Source organism: Mobula hypostoma, chromosome 4, assembly GCF_963921235.1.
Source record: "Mobula hypostoma chromosome 4, sMobHyp1.1, whole genome shotgun sequence".
NCBI classification, from domain to species: domain Eukaryota; kingdom Metazoa; phylum Chordata; class Chondrichthyes; order Myliobatiformes; family Myliobatidae; genus Mobula; species Mobula hypostoma.
The window spans coordinates 25,246,041-25,268,481 of record NC_086100.1 but is presented as its reverse complement, the minus strand read 5'-3'; the positions used below and the strand labels follow the sequence as shown (position 1 = coordinate 25,268,481).

Here is a 22,441-nt window from a genome sequence, read left to right as displayed (position 1 = left end):
ATCAAGGAGAAGGTATAGGAACCTAAAGACACATTTAGCACTTTAGAAACAGCTTCTTCCCCCCCACTATCAGATTTCTGAATGGACAATGAACCCATGTACACAACCTCACTTTTTTTTCTTCACTCTCTTTCTGCATTTATTTAATTTTGAAGCTATATTTCTTATAATTTATAGTTTTTATTATGTATTGTAATGCGCTGCTGCCACAAAATGACAAATTTCACAGCATATGCCAGTGATAGTAAATTTTGAATTTGGTTCTTTATCTCCATCTTATGCTCTTAACTCATTGTTATTTGTGATGCAGCCCACTACGGTGGTATCATCTGCAAACTTGTAAATGTAGTTGAAGGGCAAGGAAGAGAATAGTGCTACAGGGAAATAAAGAACAGGAGACTGGGACTGATGGGATTGTTCTGCTGGGAGCCAGCATGGACTTGGGCAGAAATGCCAACACCTATGTCAATAAGTTTGTAAGCATGTGATCTTCAGACCTTGAATTTTTTTTAATGATATCCAAAGCTTTAAATTAGATTGCAGCTATATATTCTCTTCCAGACTCCAGGTGGTAAATCAGCTTCTTGAATCTCTTGCCTACAAAGGAAGAGTCTCTGCACTGTAACAAAAGCAAGGAGAAAAATTATTTCTATCATGTACAGTGAGCAGTTCTGATGTGTAAAAGCCAGAGTAGTTACGGTTTTGTGCTTATGTTTTGTAGCCAGACCCTGAAGATCTTGATGGAACACCGGTTGAGGATGAAATTGATGGTGCCCCATTGGAGGACGTAGATGGAGTTCCAATTGATTTGAACACTGGAATGGATGACCTAGATGGTGTCCCTATGAAGGTGCTAGATGATGACCTTGATGGGGTTCCCAGTAAGTCCTTCTAATTTTTCGTGTTGTTTGCCTGTATCTGATTTGTCATGAAGTATGGAATTGGCCAGTCAAAATACCCTACTCGCCAATAGGTACCCATCTGTGCTGATCCCATCTTTCAGCACTTTATGGCTTTTTATGCCTCGGAAATTCAAGTGTTTATTAAACACTGTTTGTGATTCTACTTCACCATTCTCTCAGGCAGTGTATTCCAGGTACTTGCCAATCTTCAGGGTGGAAAAAGATCTCCCTCTGATTTTCTTCTTTGCTTCTCCTTGCCCTAAATCCATATCCTCTATTTTTAAAAACGCAAACACGAGGAATTCTGCAGATGCTGGAAGTTCAAGCAACACACATCAAAGTTGCTGGTGAACGCAGCAGGTCAGGCAGCATCTCTAGGAAGAGGTACAGTCGACGTTTCAGGCCGGGACCCTCCGTCAGGACCTGGCCTGAAACGTCGACTGTACCTCTTCCTAGAGATGCTGCCTGACCTGCTGCGTTCACCAGCAACTTTGATGTGTGTTCCTCTATTTTTAGCTGCCTCTTATGTGGGGAAAAGTTTCCTACAGTCTCTCCTCTATCTATATCACTCATAATTTTGCATACATAAATCATGTTTCCTCTTTAGCTCCTCCACTGGAGAGAAAACAGACCTTAACCTCTCATGTCTCTCCTAATAACTAAAACACTCCATCCCCAGTAACATTCTGATGAATCTTTTCTATACTATCATATCCCCCCCAATAGTGTGGTGGCCAGAACTGTACACAGTACTCCAGCTGAGATTTGACTACTGTTTATAAAGTTGCTACCACTGATATTAGGTTCATAGATTTGTAATTACCAGACTTTTATTGGGTATCCTTAATTTGCTCTGTCTACTTTTGACTTAAGTATTCTCACAACATTGCTTAGTAGGGAATTCCAGTGTTTACAGCAATAAAGAAAGTGCATGTCAGAATGCTGTGAGACTAGGAGGCGTTGGTGTAACTATATGTCTGCTGTTGTCCTCAATTCTTAGAGCCTATGGGTGCAAGAGTTACTCATTTAAGAACAAATCTGTTTACATAATTATGCAGTGTACTTTAAAGGCTTGGCAATGCTGGCTTTTCTTAATTTTCATCTCATTTCTGAATTGAGAGATTATCATCTAATTCTCCAAGGTAAGTCAGCAAAGAACTCTGCTTGCATTGACTGAATTGGAAGAGGTTGGGAAATGCTTGGATCCAGTCTCTGTTTACCATTAACCTGTCGTACAATTAACTTGTTACATGCTAATGTCTCTCCAAGAGCTGAAAGGTCCATTTGCTTTACGTCAGAAATCATTGATGTAGAAAGTTGCATCTGACAATGATTTGATGCTTAATGAATTTTCTTTTGTCAGTTGATGGCATTGAAGACACCAACACCAAGAAGTTTCAGTCAGTTTTTAAAGTTGCTCCATCAAAGTGGGAAGCAGTTGATGAGGCAGAATTAGAATCTCAGGGTAAGTTTCAAATGAATTTTAACTTTTTTTTAATTTTACACAAAAACATTCTTAAATTTAATGGTTTATGATTTTGAGTTTCTGTTGGTTTTGATTTTATTATGGACATAGTTTATTAAGAATAATAAACTAGCTGTTGATGGTAACTGAATTTGCTGCTGCTTGTCAAATAGATTGGGCAGATGTGCTGGTATTAAATTCCAACACTGAAAAATAAATGTATTGGTAGTTTATATTTAATAATAAAACATACTTTGTTTTTTACAGCTGTCACAACTTCAAAGTGGGAACTCTTTGACCAACCAACTGAATCAGAGGAAGATGAACAACCAGTGTATGTTGCAGTTTTGACTTAATATAATCAAGGATACACAAGAAGAATGGCATTTAATTTCAAACATTAGGATACAAGTCCTGAATGATTCATTGAGCTCCTCATTAGTGGAACAAATTGGGTATTGTGCTGCATGTGTTGCAGCTATGCAGCAGATATTAATGATTTTCCCAAGACCACTCAATTAAATCTAAGGAAATTTGCACACAAAGTGCTTTAATGCTTATCTTATTTTGAGTTGGATGCATTTCTAGTTTGATGATAATAAGGTGAATTTGTGTGGTAATCTAAACCTGCAACACGAGACTTCTGTAGCTTGTCATCTCAATATAAAGTGTGATTGGTTGTTGTGTCCAACAATCTGGTTAGATAGTGCACTTCTGCTGTGCATTCGAAGGTGGCTGTTGAGTTCACATTGCGAGTGACAATGAGCATCTACAATAAGGATATGAAAATTATCCTGGATCTGGTAGTGGATTTTCCTCCTTTGTCAGGCAGTGACTGATAAAAGTCTAGGTTTATACTGAGCGTCAAAGTGAAAACTTGTTTAAATATAAAATTAACTTCTAATTAAATTGTGTAAGGAGCAGTAATTTGTAAATGATTGATTCCTGATGCTCTTGCAGTTTAGACCACATTATTGACTTTTTACTTTTCCTGCATTGGGAAATTGTTTTCTTATTAACAGGGACAGTACATTAAAGGAAAGTGATGATGAAGACGATGATGATGTTGACGATCAAATCTCTAGATCAGAAGAGTTGCTTTACTATACTAACCCAGCAAAAGAAGAAACTTCAGAACCCAAACCTATTCTTAAATATTCAGAAATGTCTGAAGAGAAGCGGGCAAAACTTCGAGAAATAGAGGTACAGACGTTTCTTGTGCTGCGATGACCTTTTTGGCAAAATAATTTTTGAGTGTTGATTTTATATAAAAAAAATAAGTGATATTGAAAATAAACATTGACTTTTTCAGCTTAAGGTAATGAAGTTCCAGGATGAACTAGAATCTGGGAAAAGGCCTAAAAAGGCAGGTCAGACCATGCAGGAGCAAGTGGAACATTATCGAGACAAACTCCTTCAGCGGGTAGGTGCAACATATTCTAATTATTTTTAAAAGTAAGCTGATTGAGTTTCATTTGTTCAGCTCAGAATCTTTCAAGATACAGAGTGTAATTTTAAATTAAGGTGGGGTTACCAGTTTGCTGGTGCTCTTGAATTTTATAATGGATTTTGCTTTTAGCATATACAGTACTGTTCAAAAGTCTTAGGCACATTTATATAGTTAGGGTGCATGAGACTTTTGCATAGTACTGAAGTAATTTTATAGATTCCACTGTACTACTGCAAAAAAGAACAAATTTCATGATTTTTTGAGAGTGATGATGAACCTGATTCTGATATGGGTCTCCTGTGGACTAAGAGTGAGAAGGGGGCAGGGAGAGGGGGAATCATGTTTGGGAGGAAAAGGGGAAGGGAGAGGGAGCACCATTGAAAACGTATCGTAATCAGTAAATCAATTGTTTGGCAACATATGACCTTGCCTGGTGTCTCAGGGCTAGGTGTGTCTGTACCTATGCCTCCTCAACCCCCCCCCCCCGCCCATGGCATCCTTCTCTGCCACCTGTCCCACACCCCTCCTGCAGCACTCCACCTTTGCCATTCCCAAATCCTTTGCCCCAACCCTATTTACAAACTCGTTCTCTGCTCTATGTTGACAATTAACAGTATTGTGCAAAAGTCTTGGGCACATAGGGTGCCTAAGACCTTTGCACAGTACTGTACAAATTATTTAAAATACAATTGACTGTGCTACATTGTAAAGGTATTTATTCCCCTTGTGTTCTATTGCCTCAGCAATAAATGCTTCGTGTCAGCTGATTACTTTAACCCTTGGTTTAGTGGTGTTTGAGTTTTATTTTAATTGGTGCCATGGTACTTCGTCTAATAGTGTGACCTGAACTTCAATATTTTGTGTTGCATTTAGGAGAAGGAGAAAGAACTGGAAAGAGAAAGAGAGCGTGACAAAAAGGACAAGGAGAAAGATGTGATTAAATCAGAGTTTCGCGTAAAAGATAGGAAAGAAAAAGAGAGTTCCTCCTCACCTTCAGGCAAAGAGAGGTATTTTTCCTAACTGGTAGTTTCAATACATATGCTTGTCTTGAAATCAAACCTTTTAAATTTGCTTTTCATTTTCTTTTTGGAACATGAACCGTATTGGGCCACTAACTTTTTAACCTTTTCAGGGCTTTTTGTATTTATAAGACTTTGATTATGGTGTTGGAATGCTAAAATATTCATGCTGCAATTGAAGAAAGCTACAAAATACTAAGCTTTGTGTTTAAATCTGGTTAGTTACTGCCTGTGTTATTATAGCTTCATGGTATATTCAAACAAAGAAGTCTAATTAACAGTTTAATGGCAGTAGGCTTAAATTTCATATCTGTGAAATGACACTTAATTATTCCACTTGAATTCATGCTGTAATGCTTCACTCACAGATGACCTTAATGCCTTTTATACGCGCTTTGAAAGGGTGAATGACCTTGTGATCTCTGATTTAGAGGCTGCTGTCATAACATCTTTCATGAGGGTGAACCGTCCAAGATGTTAGGCCCTGATAAATGTTCCTGGTAGGGCACTGACAAACTGTACAAACTAACTGGCAGGAGTGTTCAAGGAATCTCGCTGCAGCAGTCGTGAGGTTCCCACCTGCTTCAAAAGAGCAGCAATCGCACCAGTACCCAAGAAGAGCAGGGTGAGCTGCCCAACAACAATCCCCCAGTTGTACTCGCATCCACTGTGACAAAGTGCTTTGAGAGGTTGGTCATGCCAGAATCAACTCTTGCCTCAGCAGTGATCTCAGCCTGCTGCAATTTGCCTATTGCCACTATATGTCTACAATGGATGCAATCTGATTGGCTTTCCACTTGGACTTGGATCACATTGGCAATAGTAATACCTATGTCAGGCTGCTGTTTATTGATAGAGCTCAGCATTCAACACCATCATGCCCTCATTACTAATTAATAAACTTGAAAACCTGGGCCTTTGTACCTCACTCTGCAACGGGATCCTTGACTTCCTTACCGGGACACCACAGTCAGTGCAGATTGGAGATGATAGCTCCTCGCTGACAATCAAAATTCAAGGATGCGTGCTTAGCACACTACTCCACTCTTTCTACACCCACAACTGTGTGGCCAGGTATGCTCAAGCACCATCTATAAATTTGCTGATGACACAACTACTGCTGGCAGAATTTCAGATGGTGAGATAGATCAGCTGGTTGTGTGGTGTCTCCACAGCTACCTTGCATTCAATATCAGTAAGACCAAGGAATTGATTGTGAACTTCAGGAAGAGGAAGTTTCATCACCATCTGAAATGCTCTCTTCTCATTGCTTCCATCAAAGTGGTGGTACAGGAGCCTGAAGACACACACTCAACATTTTGCAAACAGCTTCTTTCCCTCTGCCATTTCTGAATGGATATTGAACCCATATACAATACATCATTTTTTTTTTCTTGCTCACTTTTTGCACAACTTATTTAATTGATTTTTTATATTTAATGTACTGCTGCCTCAGAACAGCAGATTTCAAGACGCATGCCAGTGATATTGAACCTTGATTCTGAAAAGAGTGATACAGTTAAAATATGTAGCTGCTGGAGGAGAGTGATTGTTAAATTTTCTTATTTTCAAACTGCAACCATCTGATTTTATTGGGGTAACTGGAAATTCGGCACTGCTCTTTCTATGTGAAGACAAACAAATGAGTACATCTCTCCAAATATTTTTATAGAATGTGAAATGTACTGTACATATATAATAGATACTGATATGCCCAGAAGAGCTAAGAGTGCCCAGTTGTAGAAGAAATGCCACTGTCACAGAAGTGATGTCTCACTATCCTAGCAATAAAAAATCAACAATTGTAGAAAATTCAGAAGCCTTGTATTTATTAATTCCTCTTCTTAGGTGCTAACTGGATATATATCGAATATCTTCATGTACTTGTACACTGAATTGCAATCTGTTTAACCTAGGAATAGAACTAATAGGTTTTAAAATGTACTTTGCTGTGTAGTTCATTAAGTGTGTGAAGGTCATGTTGCCTGCTGAGGTTAGCCATACCTAGAAGATGATTTGAACTGCATTGGAATTGTATAGTGCAGTGAGGGTGACCATAGGAAAGCTCTTAAAGGGGCAGTTTTAAAAAAATAGATTGCTTGATTCAATTTACAAGTTTAACATGAAATATGTGTGTCTTCCTCTCTTAAGGCAAAAAGACCAATCAAGACAATCCAGTCCTATCCATTAAGAGAAATTATAAGTGATTGAAAATCAATGGGAAATCCTTATAATGTTGCCATAAAAAAACAATAAATCTAGGAATTAGCAAAGTTTCAGAATTAAACAGAAGAGGACCAAGAAAGGAAGGAGAAAACAGAAAACCCAGAGTAAATTAGTGAGAAATAAAACCCTACAAAACCTTCCATTGATGTGTAAACAAAGGAAAAGATCCCAGTAATGTTAATGTGGGTCTCATATGGTTAAGACCGGGGAAAGAATTGTAGAGTGAGCTGTCAAAGTGCAGAGAGGCATCAGCAGGATATGGATTTTGTAAATAGATGATGGCAGTTGAAAATTATGTTTAAAAAAAATGAAACAGCTACATTGGTGGTTTTAAAAAGTAGACTATAATTGTAAGGTAATGAAAGATGTTGGTGTTCAGGAACCTGGGTATCCTTGTACATCAATCAACAGAAGATAATAAGCAGATAGAAAAGGAAATAAAGTAGCTACAAGTACATTGGCCTTTATTGCTAATATTGTCTATGATGTGCTCTCCTTAACTAAGATGTACCTCCAGTAGAGGGAGAACAGCAAAGGTTCACAAGGTTGATTCCAAGGCTGAAGGGGCATGTTTTTCCGAGTTTAAGCTCACAGGGCCTATTGCTACTGGACTTATGAAAACGGAGTTGTGTTTGCATTGAGATATAGAAAATTTGTATAAGACCATAAGGTATAGGAGCAGACTTAGGCCTTTTGGCCCATTGAATCTGCTCTGCCATTTTATCCTGGTTGATCCAATTTTCCTCTCAGCCCCAATCTCTTGTCTTCTCCCCGTATCCCTTCATGCCCTGACCAATCAAAAATCTATCATCCTGTGCCTTAAATATATATAAAGATTTGGCCTTCACCGCTGCCTGTGGTAAAGAATTCCAAAGATTCACCATCCTCTGGCTAAAGAAAATCCTCCTCATCTCCATTCTAAAAGGACACCTCTCTTTTCTGTCAAGACCTTTCACCATTCAATTGGTTTCAATGAAGTCACCCCTCATTCTTTTGAATTCTCGTGAATAAAGGCCCAGTGCCATCACATGCTCTTCATGTGAAGCGATTCAATCCTAGAATCATTTTTGTGCACCTCCTTTGAACCCTCTGCGGTTTCAGCACACCATTTCTAAGATAAGATGCCTAAACCTGAGCACAATACTCTGAGACCTCACCAGTGCTTTATAAAATTTCAGCATTACATCCCTGCTTTTATATTCTAGTCCTCTTGAAATGAATGCTAACATTGCAATTGCCTTCCTCGCCACAGGCTCAACCTGCAAATTAACCTTTAGCGAATCTACACAAGGACTCTCAGGTCCCTCTGTGTCTCAGTTTTTTTGTATTTTCTCTCCGTTTAGAAAATAGTCAACCCTTTCATTTCTTCTGTCAAAGTGCATAACCATACACTTCCCAACACTGTATTCCATCTACCATTTCTTTGTCCATTCTCTTAATCTGTCTAAATCCTTCTGTAGCTTCTACTTCCAAAAAACTACCTGCCCCTCCACCTGTCTTCATATCGTATGCAGATTTTGCAACAAAGCCATCAATTCCATCATTCAAATCATTGACGTATAATGTAAGAAGAATCTGTCCCACCACAGACCCCAGTTTGGAACACCACTAGTCACCAGCAACCAGTCAGAAAAGGCACTCTTTATTCCCACTCTGCCTCCTGCCAATCAGCTACTGCTTTCCATATTAGAATTTTTCCTGTAATACCATGGGTTGTTAAGCAGCCTTGTGTGTGGCACCTTGTTATATATTCAAAGAATTCCAACAGATTTGTCAGGCAAGATTTTCCCCTGAGGAAACCATGCTGACTACAGCCTATTTTCTCAAGTGCCACCAGGTAGCCTGACACTTCATCCTTAATAATCGACTCCCAACACATTTCCAATCACAGGTCAGACAAACTGGCCTATCGTTTCTTTTGCCTCTTTCCCTTCTTGAAGAGTGGAGTGACAATTGCAATTTTCTTGTCTTCTGGAAACATTCCATAATCTAGTGATTCTTGAAAGATCATTGCTAATGTCTCCACGATCGCTTCAGCTACCTCTTTGAGAACTCTGGGTTGTACACTATCTGGTCCAGGTGACTTATCTACCTTCAGATCTTCCAGCAACCTTCTTTCTAGTTATGGCAACTTCACACACTTCATGCCCCCTGACACCTGGAACTTCCACCATAGTGCTCGTGTCTTCCACAGTGAGGACTGATGCAAAATACTTGTTCATTGTCTACTTATTTATCCACTATTTCATTGTCTCCCATTACTACTTCTCCAGCATCATTTTCCAGCGGTCCAAAATCCACTCTTGCCTCTCTCTTACATTTTTGTGTATCCGAAGAAACTTTTGGCATCCTCTTTAATATAATTGGCTAGCTTACTTTCGTATTCCATCTTTACCTTAATGACTTTTTTACTTGCATTTTGTTGGTTTTTAAAAGCTTCCCAATCCTCTAACTTCACAGCAAACTTTGCTCTATTATATAGCCATTCTTTGGCTTTTCGGTTGGCTTTGACTTCTTAGCCATGGTTGTGTCATCTTTCCTTTAGAATACCTCTTCCTCTTTGAGATATATATATCCTGTGCCTTTTGAATTGCTTCCAGAAATTCCAGCCATTGCTGCTCTGCTATTATCTCTGTCAGTGTTCTTTTCCAATCAATTCTGGCCAACTCCTTTCTCGTGCCTCTAATTCCCTTTACTCCACTGTAATACTGATACATCTGGCTTCAGCTTCTCAAATTTTACGGTGAATTCAGTCATATTATGATCACCTACTCCTAAGGGTTCTTTTACATTAAACTCGCTCACCAATTCTGGGTCATTGCACAACACCTAATTCAGAATAGCTGATTCGCTGCTAGGCTCAACCATGAGCTGCTCTAAAAGGCCATCTCATAGGCACTCTAGAAATTCCCCTCCTGGAATCCAGCACCAACTTCTCCCAGTCTACCTGCATATTGAAGTCCCCTATGGCTATTGTAACATTGCCTTTTCGGCATATTTCCTGTTGTAATTTGTAGGCAACATCCTTACTATTGTCTGGAGGTCTGTATACAACTCCCATCAGGGTATTTTTATCTTTGCAGTTCCTTATCTCTATCCACAATGATTCAACACCTTCCTTTGTCACCTCTTTCTAATGATTTGATTTCATTTCTTAACAACAGAGCAATGTCATCCCCTCTGCTTTTGTGCCTGTCCTTTCAATGCAATGTGTATCCTTGGATATTAAGCTCCCAGCTATAATCTTCTTTCAGCCATGATTCTGTGATGTGATGCCTACATCATCATACCAGCCAATCTGCAACTGTTGCAAGTTTATCTATCTCATTCCATTCATTACACACATTTAGATACACCACCTTCAGTCCTGTATTCACCCTTTTCTGATTTTGTCACACCATGCTCAACCTTTTAATTCCTAACTTTGTATGAGGCTTGACATCTTCAGCAAGTTGATAATGGAGTATTTAGAACCAGGAGTCAGTCTCAAAATAATTCGGCCATTTAAGACAAATGAAAAGAAATTTCTTCACCATTGAGTAAAGAATCTTTGAAGGCTATGGAGGTGAGGAGGAAGTTTTCTATTGGAGTTGTTGGATAATGTTCAGTTAAAAGGTTAGCAATAATTCTGTATTGTAGTGGAGCAGGTATGGGAGCTGAAGTTTTCTACTGTTCTAAATGATAAAATAAGAGTCTTGTGTTGAATAGCCATGTACAAGGATGTGTATGATAGATATTCAAAACATTTACCAGTGGAAATGTGGGTTGCTTGCATTAATTGCATTTTGAGTTCTATTTCTACATTAGACCATCCTGTGGCTCGAAAGGTTATCTGAAGTGGCACACTTTACTTTTTCCTCATTCCTACTATCTGTGCACTATTACTTGCTGTTTGAAAAATTATAATAGCACAAAGAGTTAAAATTGCTCAATATGTTTCAGGAAAAGGAAACACAGTGCGTCAGTCAGTCCAACTCGTGTGGCGAGGCGTGTGAAATCACCGTCACCACGTTCAGAACGGTCGGATAGGTCGCGTACCAAAGACAGTCCACACACTCGATCGGTGCATAAAGACACATCTAGAGATACAAATAAGAAGTCCAAAAGGTATGTCTGAGTTTGCATTGTATTTTTGTTTTCATTTGTGTGCTGAGCATTGGAAATTAGAAATTAATTCTTACTTTGCTTTTGATACTCCAGTATGTCAAGTATAAGGAGCCCCTTAAAATTCTGAACTGCAGTTGTACATTAAATTGACAAGTGAAAATAAATCAAGAGAAAAACGTTCTGTCATGCACGTCGCTTCCTTCCTTACAATCCACACATGTTCCTTCTTTCACTCTCTCTGTCACTCCGTTTATTCCTCTTTTGATTAATCCTTTTACTATATCTGGGTGTTGCTTTCAGGGCCAGTATTTATTAACCATGAGTTGAAGCCATTAAGATCATGATGAGATACTGAACTGTAAAGTTTGGTGGTGAAGGTGGTACTTCAGCTTTGTTTGGTAGAGTTTGGAATTTTGGTCTAGTGACGATAAAAGGCCACTGATGTATGTTCACATTGTGTGCCTACTGCCCTTGGTGTTAGAGATTGAAGGTTTGAGAATTTCTTTTGTAATATTTTGGTCCAATAATTGTGTATTGGTAAATGGTACCCATTACAGCCACTGTGCATTGGTACTGGAAGAAATGAGTGACTGGATGAGGTGCAGTCAAGTAGACTGCTCTGTCCTGGATTGTGTTAATGCTGAACTCATCCAGTCAAGTTTGTGGACTGTACTTTGATAAATTTATTTTGAACTCAAGCAGAGAGTATTCCATCAGGCTCCTGGTGCGATTTGTTGGTCACGAAAAGCTTTTTGGATGACAGGAGGTGGGTTACTTGCTGCAACGCTTCCAGCCTCTGACCTTCTCTAAAAGCTATGGTATTTATGTTTGGACACTTGAGTTTCTGGTCAGTGATGGCACTGCCCCCCTTCTTCACCCCCCCCCAAACTCCCCCAGGTAATTGATATTGGGACAATTGAAAGTCGAGAGTAGCTGATGAGATTCTCTCTCATTGGAGATGGTCATTAACTGGTACTTTTGAAGTGTGAATGTTACTTGCCTGAATATGTGCTACTCTGTCCTGCTGAACACCACTGTGCTGCCACCTCTTCTGTGTCTCTTCTGTCAGTGGCCAGTAAATACCCAGGGGTTATGATGAAGGGCAAGGGCCAATTCTGTGAGCATTATTTTTTGGGCTGTTGCTGGACTAGTTTGAAACCAGTCCTCGTATTTGTGAGCAACACATACAAAATGCTGGAGGAACTCAGCAGGCTAGGCAGCATCTATGGAAAAAAGTACAGTTGACGTTTCAGACTAAAATCCTTATGTATTTTTATCCATAGATGCTGCCTGGCCTGCTGAGTTCCTCTAGCATTTTGTGTGTGTTGTGAGGAAGGCTTTGCAGAGTGACTGGGCAGGAAGCAAATTGGCTGTTTCTGAATTTGATGCTTGGCTCAAAGCCAGGTTGTTTAGTTAAGCAACACACATCTAAGTTGCTGGTGAACGCAGCAGGCCAGGCAGCATCTATAGGAAGAGGTACAGTCGACGTTTCAGGCAGAGACCCTTCGTCAGGACTAACTGAAGAAAGAGCTAGTGAGAGATTTAAGAGTGGGAGGGGGAGATCCAAAATGATAGGAGAAGACAGGAGGGGGAGGGATGGAGCCAAGAGCTGGACAGGTGATTGACAAAAGGGATATGAGAGGATCATGGGACAGGAGGCCCAGGGAGAAGAAAAAAGGGGAGGGGGGGAAGGCCCAGAGGATGGGCAAGGGGTATAGTCAGAGGGACAGAGGGAGAAAAAGGAGAGTGAGAGAAAGAATGTGTGTATATAATTAACGTATGGGATACGAGGGGGAGGTGGGGCATTAGCGGTAGTTAGAGAAGTCAATGTTCATGCCATCAGGTTGGAGGCTACCCAGACGGAATATAAGGTGTTGTTCCTCCAACCTGAGTGTGGCTTCATCTTTACAGTAGAGGAGGCCGTGGATAGACATGTCAGAATGGGAATGGGATGTGGAATTGAAATGTGTGGCCACTGGGAGATCCTGCTTTCTCTGGTGGACAGAGCGTAGCTGTTCAGCAAAACGATCCCCCAGCCTGCGTCGGGTCTTGCCAATATATATAGAAGGCCACATCGGGAGCACCGGACGCAGTATATCACCCCAGCTGACTCACAGGTGAAGTGTCGCCTCACCTGGAAGGACTGTCTGGGGCCCTGAATGGTGGTAAGGGAGGAAGTGTAAGGGCATGTGTAGCACTTGTTCCACTTACAAGGATAAGTAGTTTAGTTCTCTGTTTAGTTCTGTTTTCACATATCGCTAAGCATCTGAGTTGCTTACCAGGTCATTTGACCACAAGCCATAGGAGCAGAATTAGGCCATTGAATCTGCTCGGCCATTCTATCATAGCTGATTCATTATCCCTTTCAACACCATTCTCTAGCCTTTTCCCCATAACCTTTTGCACTCTTACTAGCCAGGAACCTATCAACCTCCACTTTAAATGTATCCAATGACTTGGCCTCCACACAGTCGTCTTGTGGCAATGAATTCCACAGATTCACCGCCCTTTGGCTAAAGAAATCTCTCCATCTCTTTTCTAAAGGGACATCCTTCAATTCTGAAGCTGTGTCTCCTCCAGCCCTAGACTCCCCTAACTTTTGGAAACATTCTCTCCATGCCCACTCTAGGCCTTTCAATATTCAATAGTTTCAGTGAGATACATGTTGACCATCTAGTTTTGATAGTTAACATTATTACAACTTGGTTTTTCAAACTCCATTTTATTATCCAAATAGTGATGAATCTGGTATCCCACCAAGTGAATGCTTTCTGCTACTTTGTGTTCAAGGAAGTTTCTAATTTGCAGGGTCACGTGACTTTAAATTCATGTCAGTCACCAACTTGTTTTCTTTTTGTGTAGAATAATAATAATTATTATTAAAAAGATCCTCAGTTTTACATCCTCAAAAATCCTCTCAATACCCCTCAAACTCATTTCCTGTAGTTAAGATAGTTCCATAAGATTCAAGCAGTTTCTTTTGCCAATGCACAGTTAGTACTATTCCTATGCCCTTTTCTCTCTTCGTTCTCTTTCCCTGCCCAAAACTGTTTATTCCATTCTGATATCCTGTGAACTTTTGAGATGGGTGTGAATTGATTCTCCCATCATCCATCTGACTCTGTTTATGTGCATGCTATCAGCAGAGTTGGTGGCGATTTTGCAATTCCAATTTAATGCCATTGTATGACATGTCCACTGTAATACAGAGCATGCATTGAACATATGATTTTTTTAATGGCCTTTCTATTTACTGCATTGGATAATTTGCTATGCCTGTGCATAAGGTGTGAAATAAGATTTAAGCATTGTGAAAAAACTTAAGTTTTTTTTGAAGTGTATTCTTTGTGGTGTGTGGTTCACTTATTAAGTTTGAACACAGATTTAATTTTCACTTAAATAATAACTTTCAACTATTATTGCACTTAATGCATTGAATTTTTTTGAATCACTCTTCAGCTATGTAATCACATAACCACTTTTTTTCTTGTGAACACCTTCCTTTGATTTTTCTAGATATATTGATTTGCATTAAAGATCTCTGCAAATGCAAAGTTTTAAGCTGATGTACGTCATTTTGTGCCACTAATTGGTTCAATGTAATTTATCTCGTTTGTAGCATTTTAGCATCCATTTAATCTCAACGCAGTTTGTGAAGTCAAATAGGGGTAGGGCAAAGCAGGATACCAAGAAATGCTGAAGAACAGAGCTTGTGTCCATAGTTTACTGAAAGTGGCAACGCAGTATGATTGGCTTGCTCCATAGATTAGGGCATAGAATATAAAAGTTGGGGTGTAGGTTGAAACTTCTTAAAACATTGAAGTATAATGTGCTATTCAGGTCACCACACTATAGGAAAGAGTGTTGCACTGGAGCGGGTGACTGAAGGACTTTATAATGTGGAGAGGTGAAATGTGTAAGGGGAACATGAGGGGTGGTGAGAGTGGAATGAGCTGCCAGTAGAAGTGATGGATGTGGCGTCAATTTCAACATTTAAAAGAAGTTTTGATAAATATGTGGATGAGAGGGGCATGGAGGGTTTATGGTGTGTGTGCAGGTCAATGGGACAAGGGAAATTAATGGTTCGCACTGACTGGATGGGCCAAAGGGTCTCTTTCAGTGCTGTAGAGCTTGACTGAGAGATTGGACAGCCTGCCCTGGAGCACAGGAGGCCTATTTGTGACCTGATAGTAGTATGCAAAATTATATAACACATAATAGGAGCATTATAAGGTAGAAAATCAGAATGTGTGTCCTATAATAAGAATATCAAAAATTGAAGACATGGGGGATAAACAGAAAGCAAGAAATTTTGAAGAAAAAGCTTCAGTGCTTGATATATGAAAGTCACTAGTAGAAGAGGTGATGAAGTCTGATGCAATCTTTATTTAAGAGACACTCCGACAGGTACTTAAATAGGCAGAAAGTTAGAAACCTAGTACAGACAAAAAGGATTAGTACAGGTGGGCAAAAGAGTAGACGCGGACATAATGGGCCAAATGCTTGTTTCTGTATTGTGCAACTGACTGATGCTGTGTACTTTTAAGGTCTTCTCACCACTTCAGTTAAACTTTTTGGTTGCATGTATCTTAAGTGATTTTCTTTACAATTTTGCACAGATCACGATCTGGCTCGAGGACTCCGAAAAGGTCCAAAAGGTCTCGTTCTAGGACTCCCAGAAAATCTTCAAAAAAATCTCGATCCCAGTCCAGATCTCCGCATCGATCACACAAGAAATCCAAGAAGAGCAAACACTAGTGAACTGTCTATCATCATTTTTCTGTAATTTTAGTTTTGTCCTGTGCCTGAAACAAACTGAGGAATATCATTCCTGGCTTTCTTTTGAATGCACATACATTCATTATGAATATTCAACTCCCGTCAATCTGTGTGCTTTTTTGTATATTAAAGAACTTGACTTCTATAGTGCTTTGGCTTCATTAGTCCCGAAACTCCCTGTTTGTAGATTGTGTAAAGACGGACCCCTTTATGTTAGATTTCTCATGAGGATCCTTGTATGTCTCTTCCACCAGCAGTAGCAGTATTGTATTTGCAGAGGTGTATGAGGATGCCTGAAGCAGAAGTGTTATCCTTTTGTAATTTTTAACTTTCAATGAGAGTTGAATAAAAATCAGTATAGAAAGTTACAATATTTCTTGTTTTATAATAAAGTAAATGCAATAATGTTTGAGCAATTCAACTTTTGATATCTTAACATGCAGCTTTTTTGGGCATTACATCATAAAACATTGTTGGCACAGAAGTGAGGCATTTTGCCTGAGGCAAATTTTCCTTGTTTCTTCTAAGCTGCATTTTAAAATAGCACCTCAAGCAGTCTTGAGTGGCTTGAGGAACAGGAATGGTGTACAGCAATCCAATCTTTCCAAATTCTGAATTTGAGATCCAGTATATTAAAATACTGTGGTTGTTAATGTGCTCATTATCATTTTGCATTGATCACTTCTGGTTACGAAAGTCAAGTGTGATGAGCATCTTGTGCAGAGGCAGTCACTAGCATTGTTTCAGAAGGTTTATTTGAGCTGAACGGCAAGAAGCACAAAGTCAAGGTTGAAGACTAAATGCTGGGCATCTGAACCAGAAAAGCAGCATGACCAGAGATGATACACAACTCTGTCAGATGCAAAACCTCAACTGTTTTTCTTTTAACTTGCCGAGAGAACTGCTGGGTATTTATTTTTTTATTTTTACTTTATAAGTTCTTAGACATTTTAATCACTTTTTAAACAATGTGTCAAAAATTGCTATATTCTATAAATTAGAACTGTGTAAACATTTGTAATTGCTCCTTGAATTCAATGTTTCTTTGCACATCAGAGACCAGATGAAAATGCTCAATAACTTTTGTCAAAATATTTTGCACAGTGGTTTTTTTATAATTGAGGTGACTGAGCAGATTACACTTGCTGAATTCATGTTCTAAGTGAAACCAGCAAAAATCTACCTGATATTTATGAAATGAATCCATTGTATCTACATTCTAACTTTTATCTTGTTTACCCTGAGTTTAGATCTTCATCATTGTCAACTTCTTTTGGAGAACCCTTACCGTTTCCACATCACTGATAAGGAGAATCCTGGTGAATTACAAATATAAAACCCACGATACCTTAAGCAGGCAATAAAATAGATTTTAATTGTGCTGCCGTTTAGTCAATTGTATTGTTTCAAAGTCCTTGACAATTTAGCTTTCTGTAAATAAGAGAAACTTGACCTCAGAATCTAAATGTTGCTGAACCTTTTGAATTTGTTTAGTGGCTTTAGAAAACCAATTATGCATCTCAATTACAGAATTCTAACTGCATACAATATTGGCTAACACAATGCTGACAAATAGTAACTACATCGAACTGCAATTCTTTAGATATATTAAATTTGAAAATCTGTTCATACTAGGTTTTTGGTTACCTGACTTTTCAATGTGTTTCTTTCAATTTGCCACCAGGAGGTGCACAAATGTAGCAAGTAAATCTATAGCCCAAGTCTAATTGGCAGCCCTACAACAACCAAGATCGGTTAACTGAACATTTGCAGTTAATTATATTGACTGTTGCATTTCTTTTTCTATTGAACGAATTATGCATTTGAATTGCAATATTTTGACTGCACACAATATTGGCTAACTCAGGAAGTTTGCTAACATACAGTAGTTGCATAGAACTTCAATTCTTTAGGTATATTAAATATGAAAGTCTGTTCATAGTAGCACCATGATCCTGAGTCCTGAGGAGACGCTGGTTGCTTGGAGGTTGAGAGAATTTAAGAGAAGAGAGTGGGGGCAGTCGGCATATGTGCACCTGAGGAAACGCTGGTTTGCTTCTTGGTTGGAGAGACAGAGACCTTAAAAGAAGCAAGCAGGGACTGTTGGCACATTTTGTATGCCACAGTACTGGAGAGACATTGGATTGTGCATAATTAGGACTTGGCAAGGGCCAATAAAAAGAAGTGGAGCAGTCATTGTGTGAGTCGGCCAGTGTTGGAGTGGGGAATTGAAGCTTTGGCAAGGAGAGAATAAGGCATAGGTAGATTTTTTTTTCATTCTTTATTATTTATTTCTTATTGCACATTTAGATCAAAGGGGATGCCAGAACTGGAATGCTCCTCATCTGGGAAGGTAGGGAGACCTACAACGTCCCTGATGTCTACACTGCGAGAGGTGCGTCCAGCTATAGCTTCTGGTAGACTGTTACGGAGTTGGAACTGGAACAGGATGAACTCCAGATCGTTCAGAAGGCTGATAAAGGGGGAGATGAATACATCCAAGGTGCAGGACACGTAACTGGAAGACCGTCAGGAAGGGGAAAAGGGATAGGCAGCCAGTGCAGAGTACTCCTGTGGCCATTCCCATCAACAAAAGGTATATTACTTTGGATACTGTTGGAGGGGAGATGCCCTAGCAGAGGAAAGCCACGGCAATCAAGTCTCTGGCACTAGTTTGGCTCTGTAACTCAGAAGGGAAGGGGGGAGAAGAGACAAACTGTGGTGACAGGGAATTCATTGGCTAGGAGAACGGAAAGGAGGTTCTGTGGATGAGAATGAAATTCCAGGATGGTTTGTTGCTTCCTGAGTGCCAGAGTTAGGGACATCTCAGATCAAATCGACAGCATTCTTAAGTGGAGGGAGAGCAGCCTGAGGTAGTGGTCCACGTCAGTACTAATGACATGGGTAGGAAGGGCAATGAGGTCATTCAAAGTGAGTTCAGGAAGTTAAGCCCTCCATTAATTGGATCGACCATGGATGTTGTGTCCTAGCTGTCTACACAAGCCAGGGTGGTATGATATGGAGAGCAAGTTGTTGCCCGTGCCACAGGCTCCCCCTCTCACATCCCCACGCAGCTGATGAATCCAAAGGAATGGCGGAAACTGATACAGTTTGGCACCAGCAGTGTTGCAGGAGAAGCTAGTCAGTGTTGAATTTAATGTAGGACCCCTTCAGGGACTCCAGCTCCGGATTTTCCTCTCTATGTTTACTCCTGAAGCCTTCCCCAGGAGTGGGTATTAGCTGCAAGGCACTGGAGATTTGAGAAGAGAGTTTTCTTTCTCTGAGATGAGCTGCTAACTGTGGTTAATGAGCCCCATCTGCCTGAAGCATTCAGGGAGTTAGGTGCTAAGTTAAAGGACAACACCTCCAGGGTTCTGATATCACGATTGCTGCCTGTGCCACATGCTAGTGAGGACAGAAATAGGAAGGTCATGCAAAGTCAGGAATTGAAATGTTGAACATGGTGGAACTAATATTCTGAGCTGCGTGTATTTCAATGCAGAGAGTATTGTAGGATAGGTTTATGAAATTAGGGCATAGATCAGTACATTATAGCCATTAGTGATACTTGGTGGCAGGACTGGCATTCGCTGTTCTGGAGTTTGGTTTCAGATGTGAGAGAATGGGAGAGATTAAAGGGTGGCATTACTAGTCGCAAAATGTTAAGACAGCTCATCTAGTGAGGCTTTATGAGAAAAACGGGTAAGAAAGGGATGACCATGTTAGTGGGGTTATGTTATAGACTGCCCAACAGTCAGTGGGAATTAGAGGAGCAAATTTGTAAAAACATCATAAACTGTTGCAAGAAACATAAGGTTGTGATAGGTGATTTTAATTTTCTACATTTTGACTGAGACTCCCATACTGTAAAAGGGCCGGATGGGAAAGAGTTTGTCAAATGAGTTCAAGAAAGATACCTTAATCAGTACATAGAAGTTCCAACTAGAGAAGAGTGTGATGCTAGATCTTCTATTAGGGAATGTGATAGGGCAGGTGACAGGAGTTTGTGTAGGGGAACACTTAACATCTTGTGATTGTAATGCCATTAGTTTCATAGAACAGCACAGTACAGGCCCTTCGGCCCACAATGTTGTTCTGACCCTTAAACCCTGCCTCCCATATAACCCCCCCCCACCTTAAATTCCTCCATATAACTGTCTAGTAGTCTGTTAAATTTCACTAGTGTATCTGCCTCCACCACTGACTCAGGCAGTGCATTCCAGGCACCAGCCACTCTCTTAAAAAAAAAACCTTCCTCTAATATCCCCCTTGAACTTCCCACCCCTTACCTTAATGCCATGTCCTCTTGTATTGAGCAGTGGTGCCCTGGGGAAGAGGCGCTGGCTATCCACTCTATTCCTCTTATTATCTTGTACACCTCTATCATGTCTCTTCTCATCCTTCTCTCCAGAGAGTGAAGCCCTAGCTCCCTTAATCTCTGATCATAACGCATACTCTCTAAACCAGGCAGCATCCTGGTGAATCTCCTCTGTACCCTTTCCAATGCTTCCATATCCTTCCTATAGTGAGGCGACCGGAACTGGACACAGTACTCCAAGTCTGGCCCAACCAGAGTTTTATAGAGCTGCATCATTACCCCGCGACTCTTAAACTCTATTCCTCGACTTGAAAGCTAACACTCCATAAGCTTAACTACTCTATCTACCTGTGAGGCAACTTTCAGGGATCTGTGGACATGAACCCCCAATCCCTCTGCTCCTCCACACTTCCAAATATCCTGCCATTTACTTTGTACTCTGCCTTGGAGTTTGTCCTTCCAAAGTGTACCACCTCACACTTCGGGTTGAACTTCATCTCCCACTTCTCAGCCCACATCTACATCTTATCAATGTAATTATGCAAAAAGGTACAACTGGTCATTGAGTTGAGATTCAAAATTAGAGAAAGGCCAATTTTGATGGTATCAGAAAAGGTCTGGCAAGTGTGGATTGGGGCAGGGTGTATGTAAGTGGGAGGCCTTCAAAAGTTAAATGTTGAGAGTACATAGTCTGCATGTTCCTATCAGAATATAAGGCAAGGATAACAGGTTTGTGGAACCATGGTTTTTGAGAGGCATGGGGGCCCAGGTTAAGCAAAAGGAGGTGCATAGCAGGTTTAGGCAGGCAAGAGCAAATTAGGTACTTGAGTTTAAGAACTGCAAGAGAACATAAAGAAATCAGGAAGGGTAAAAGAAGGCATGAGGTTGCTCTAGCAGACAAGGTGAAGGAGAACTCTAAGGACTTTTACAGATACTGTATATTACGAGCAAAAGGATAGCAAAGGAAAAATTGGCCCTTTAGTGGGAGACCAAGGAGGTCATCTGTGTGTCGAGATGGAGGAGGTCTTAAATGGATTTTTTGTCTCTATTTTTACTTTGGAGACAGACACAGTCTGTAGATGTGAAGCAATGCAGCAGTGAAGTCATGGGCCCTTTATAGATTACAGAGGATAACGTGCTTAATGTCTTGAGGCAAATTAGGGTGGATAAATTCCTAGGCCCTGACAGTGTGTTCCCTTGGACCATTTTGCAGGCTAGTTTTGAAATTGTAGGGACCCTAGTAGGGATATTTTGAACCTTAGCCATAGGTGAGGTGCTGGAGGATTTGAGGTTAGCTCTGTTGTTAAGTAAGGCTCTAAGAATAAGCCAGGAAATTATAGGCCAGGGAGTCTGACATTGATAGTGGGAAAGTTATTGGAAGTTATCCCGAGGGACCAGATATGCAAGTATTTGGATAGCGAGGGACTTTTAAGGATAGTCAACATGTCTTCATGCATGTCAAGTTGTATCTAACCAATTTTATAGTTTTTTTTCAAGGAAGTTACCAGGAAAGTTGAAGACAGAACAGTAGATTTCTCCACATGGGAGTTTGACAAGGGCCCACATGGGAAGTTGGTCAAGAAGGTTCAGTTGCTTGGCATGCAAAATGAGGTAGTAAATTGGGTTGGTCATTGGCTAAGTGGGAGAAGCCAGAGAGTGGTAGTAGATGATTGCCTCTCTGACTGGAGGCTCACAACTAGTGGTGTGCCACAGGGACTGGTGCTAGGTTTTTTGTTTGTTGTCTATATAAATGATCTGGATGATAATGTGAACTGAATCAGTAAATTTACAGATGACACCAAGATTGGGGGTGCCGTGGACAGCGAGAAAAGCTGTGGAGGCTTGTGGCAGATCTGGATCAGCTGGTGAAGTGGGCTGCAAAATGGCAGAAGGAATTTAATGCAGGCAAGTGTTAGGTGTTGAACTTTGGAAGGACCAACCAGGGTAGATCTTGCACGGTGAGCAGTAGAGCACTGAGGAGTGCGGAAGAGCAGAGGGATCTGGGAATACAGATTCATAATTCCTTGAAAGTGGCATCACAAGTAGGTAGGGTTGTAAAGAAAGTTTTTGGCACATTGTTCCTCATAAATCAATGTATTGTGTACAGAAGTTGGGATGTTATGTTGTAATTGTAGAAGATTTTGATGATGCCTAATTTGGCACAGTGGTCCAGTT

The 22,441-nt window shown here is 40.2% G+C and overlaps 1 protein-coding gene across 3 annotated transcripts in view; it reads left to right on the top strand.

Moving 5' to 3' along the window:
• u2surp (U2 snRNP-associated SURP domain containing) overlaps nucleotides 1-16,093 on the top strand; it is a 97,834-nt gene extending 81,741 nt beyond the window's left edge. For all 3 annotated transcript variants that reach the window (XM_063045410.1, XM_063045407.1, XM_063045409.1), the window contains 8 exons: nucleotides 722-881; nucleotides 2,266-2,367; nucleotides 2,635-2,701; nucleotides 3,390-3,570; nucleotides 3,680-3,790; nucleotides 4,691-4,824; nucleotides 11,005-11,169; nucleotides 15,789-16,093. In XM_063045410.1, the coding sequence (XP_062901480.1) occupies nucleotides 722-881; nucleotides 2,266-2,367; nucleotides 2,635-2,701; nucleotides 3,390-3,570; nucleotides 3,680-3,790; nucleotides 4,691-4,824; nucleotides 11,005-11,169; nucleotides 15,789-15,927 (1,059 nt within the window). In that variant the 3' untranslated portion in view covers nucleotides 15,928-16,093. The remainder of the gene's footprint in view (nucleotides 1-721; nucleotides 882-2,265; nucleotides 2,368-2,634; nucleotides 2,702-3,389; nucleotides 3,571-3,679; nucleotides 3,791-4,690; nucleotides 4,825-11,004; nucleotides 11,170-15,788) is intronic.
• Nucleotides 16,094-22,441: the final 6,348 nt, after the last annotated feature.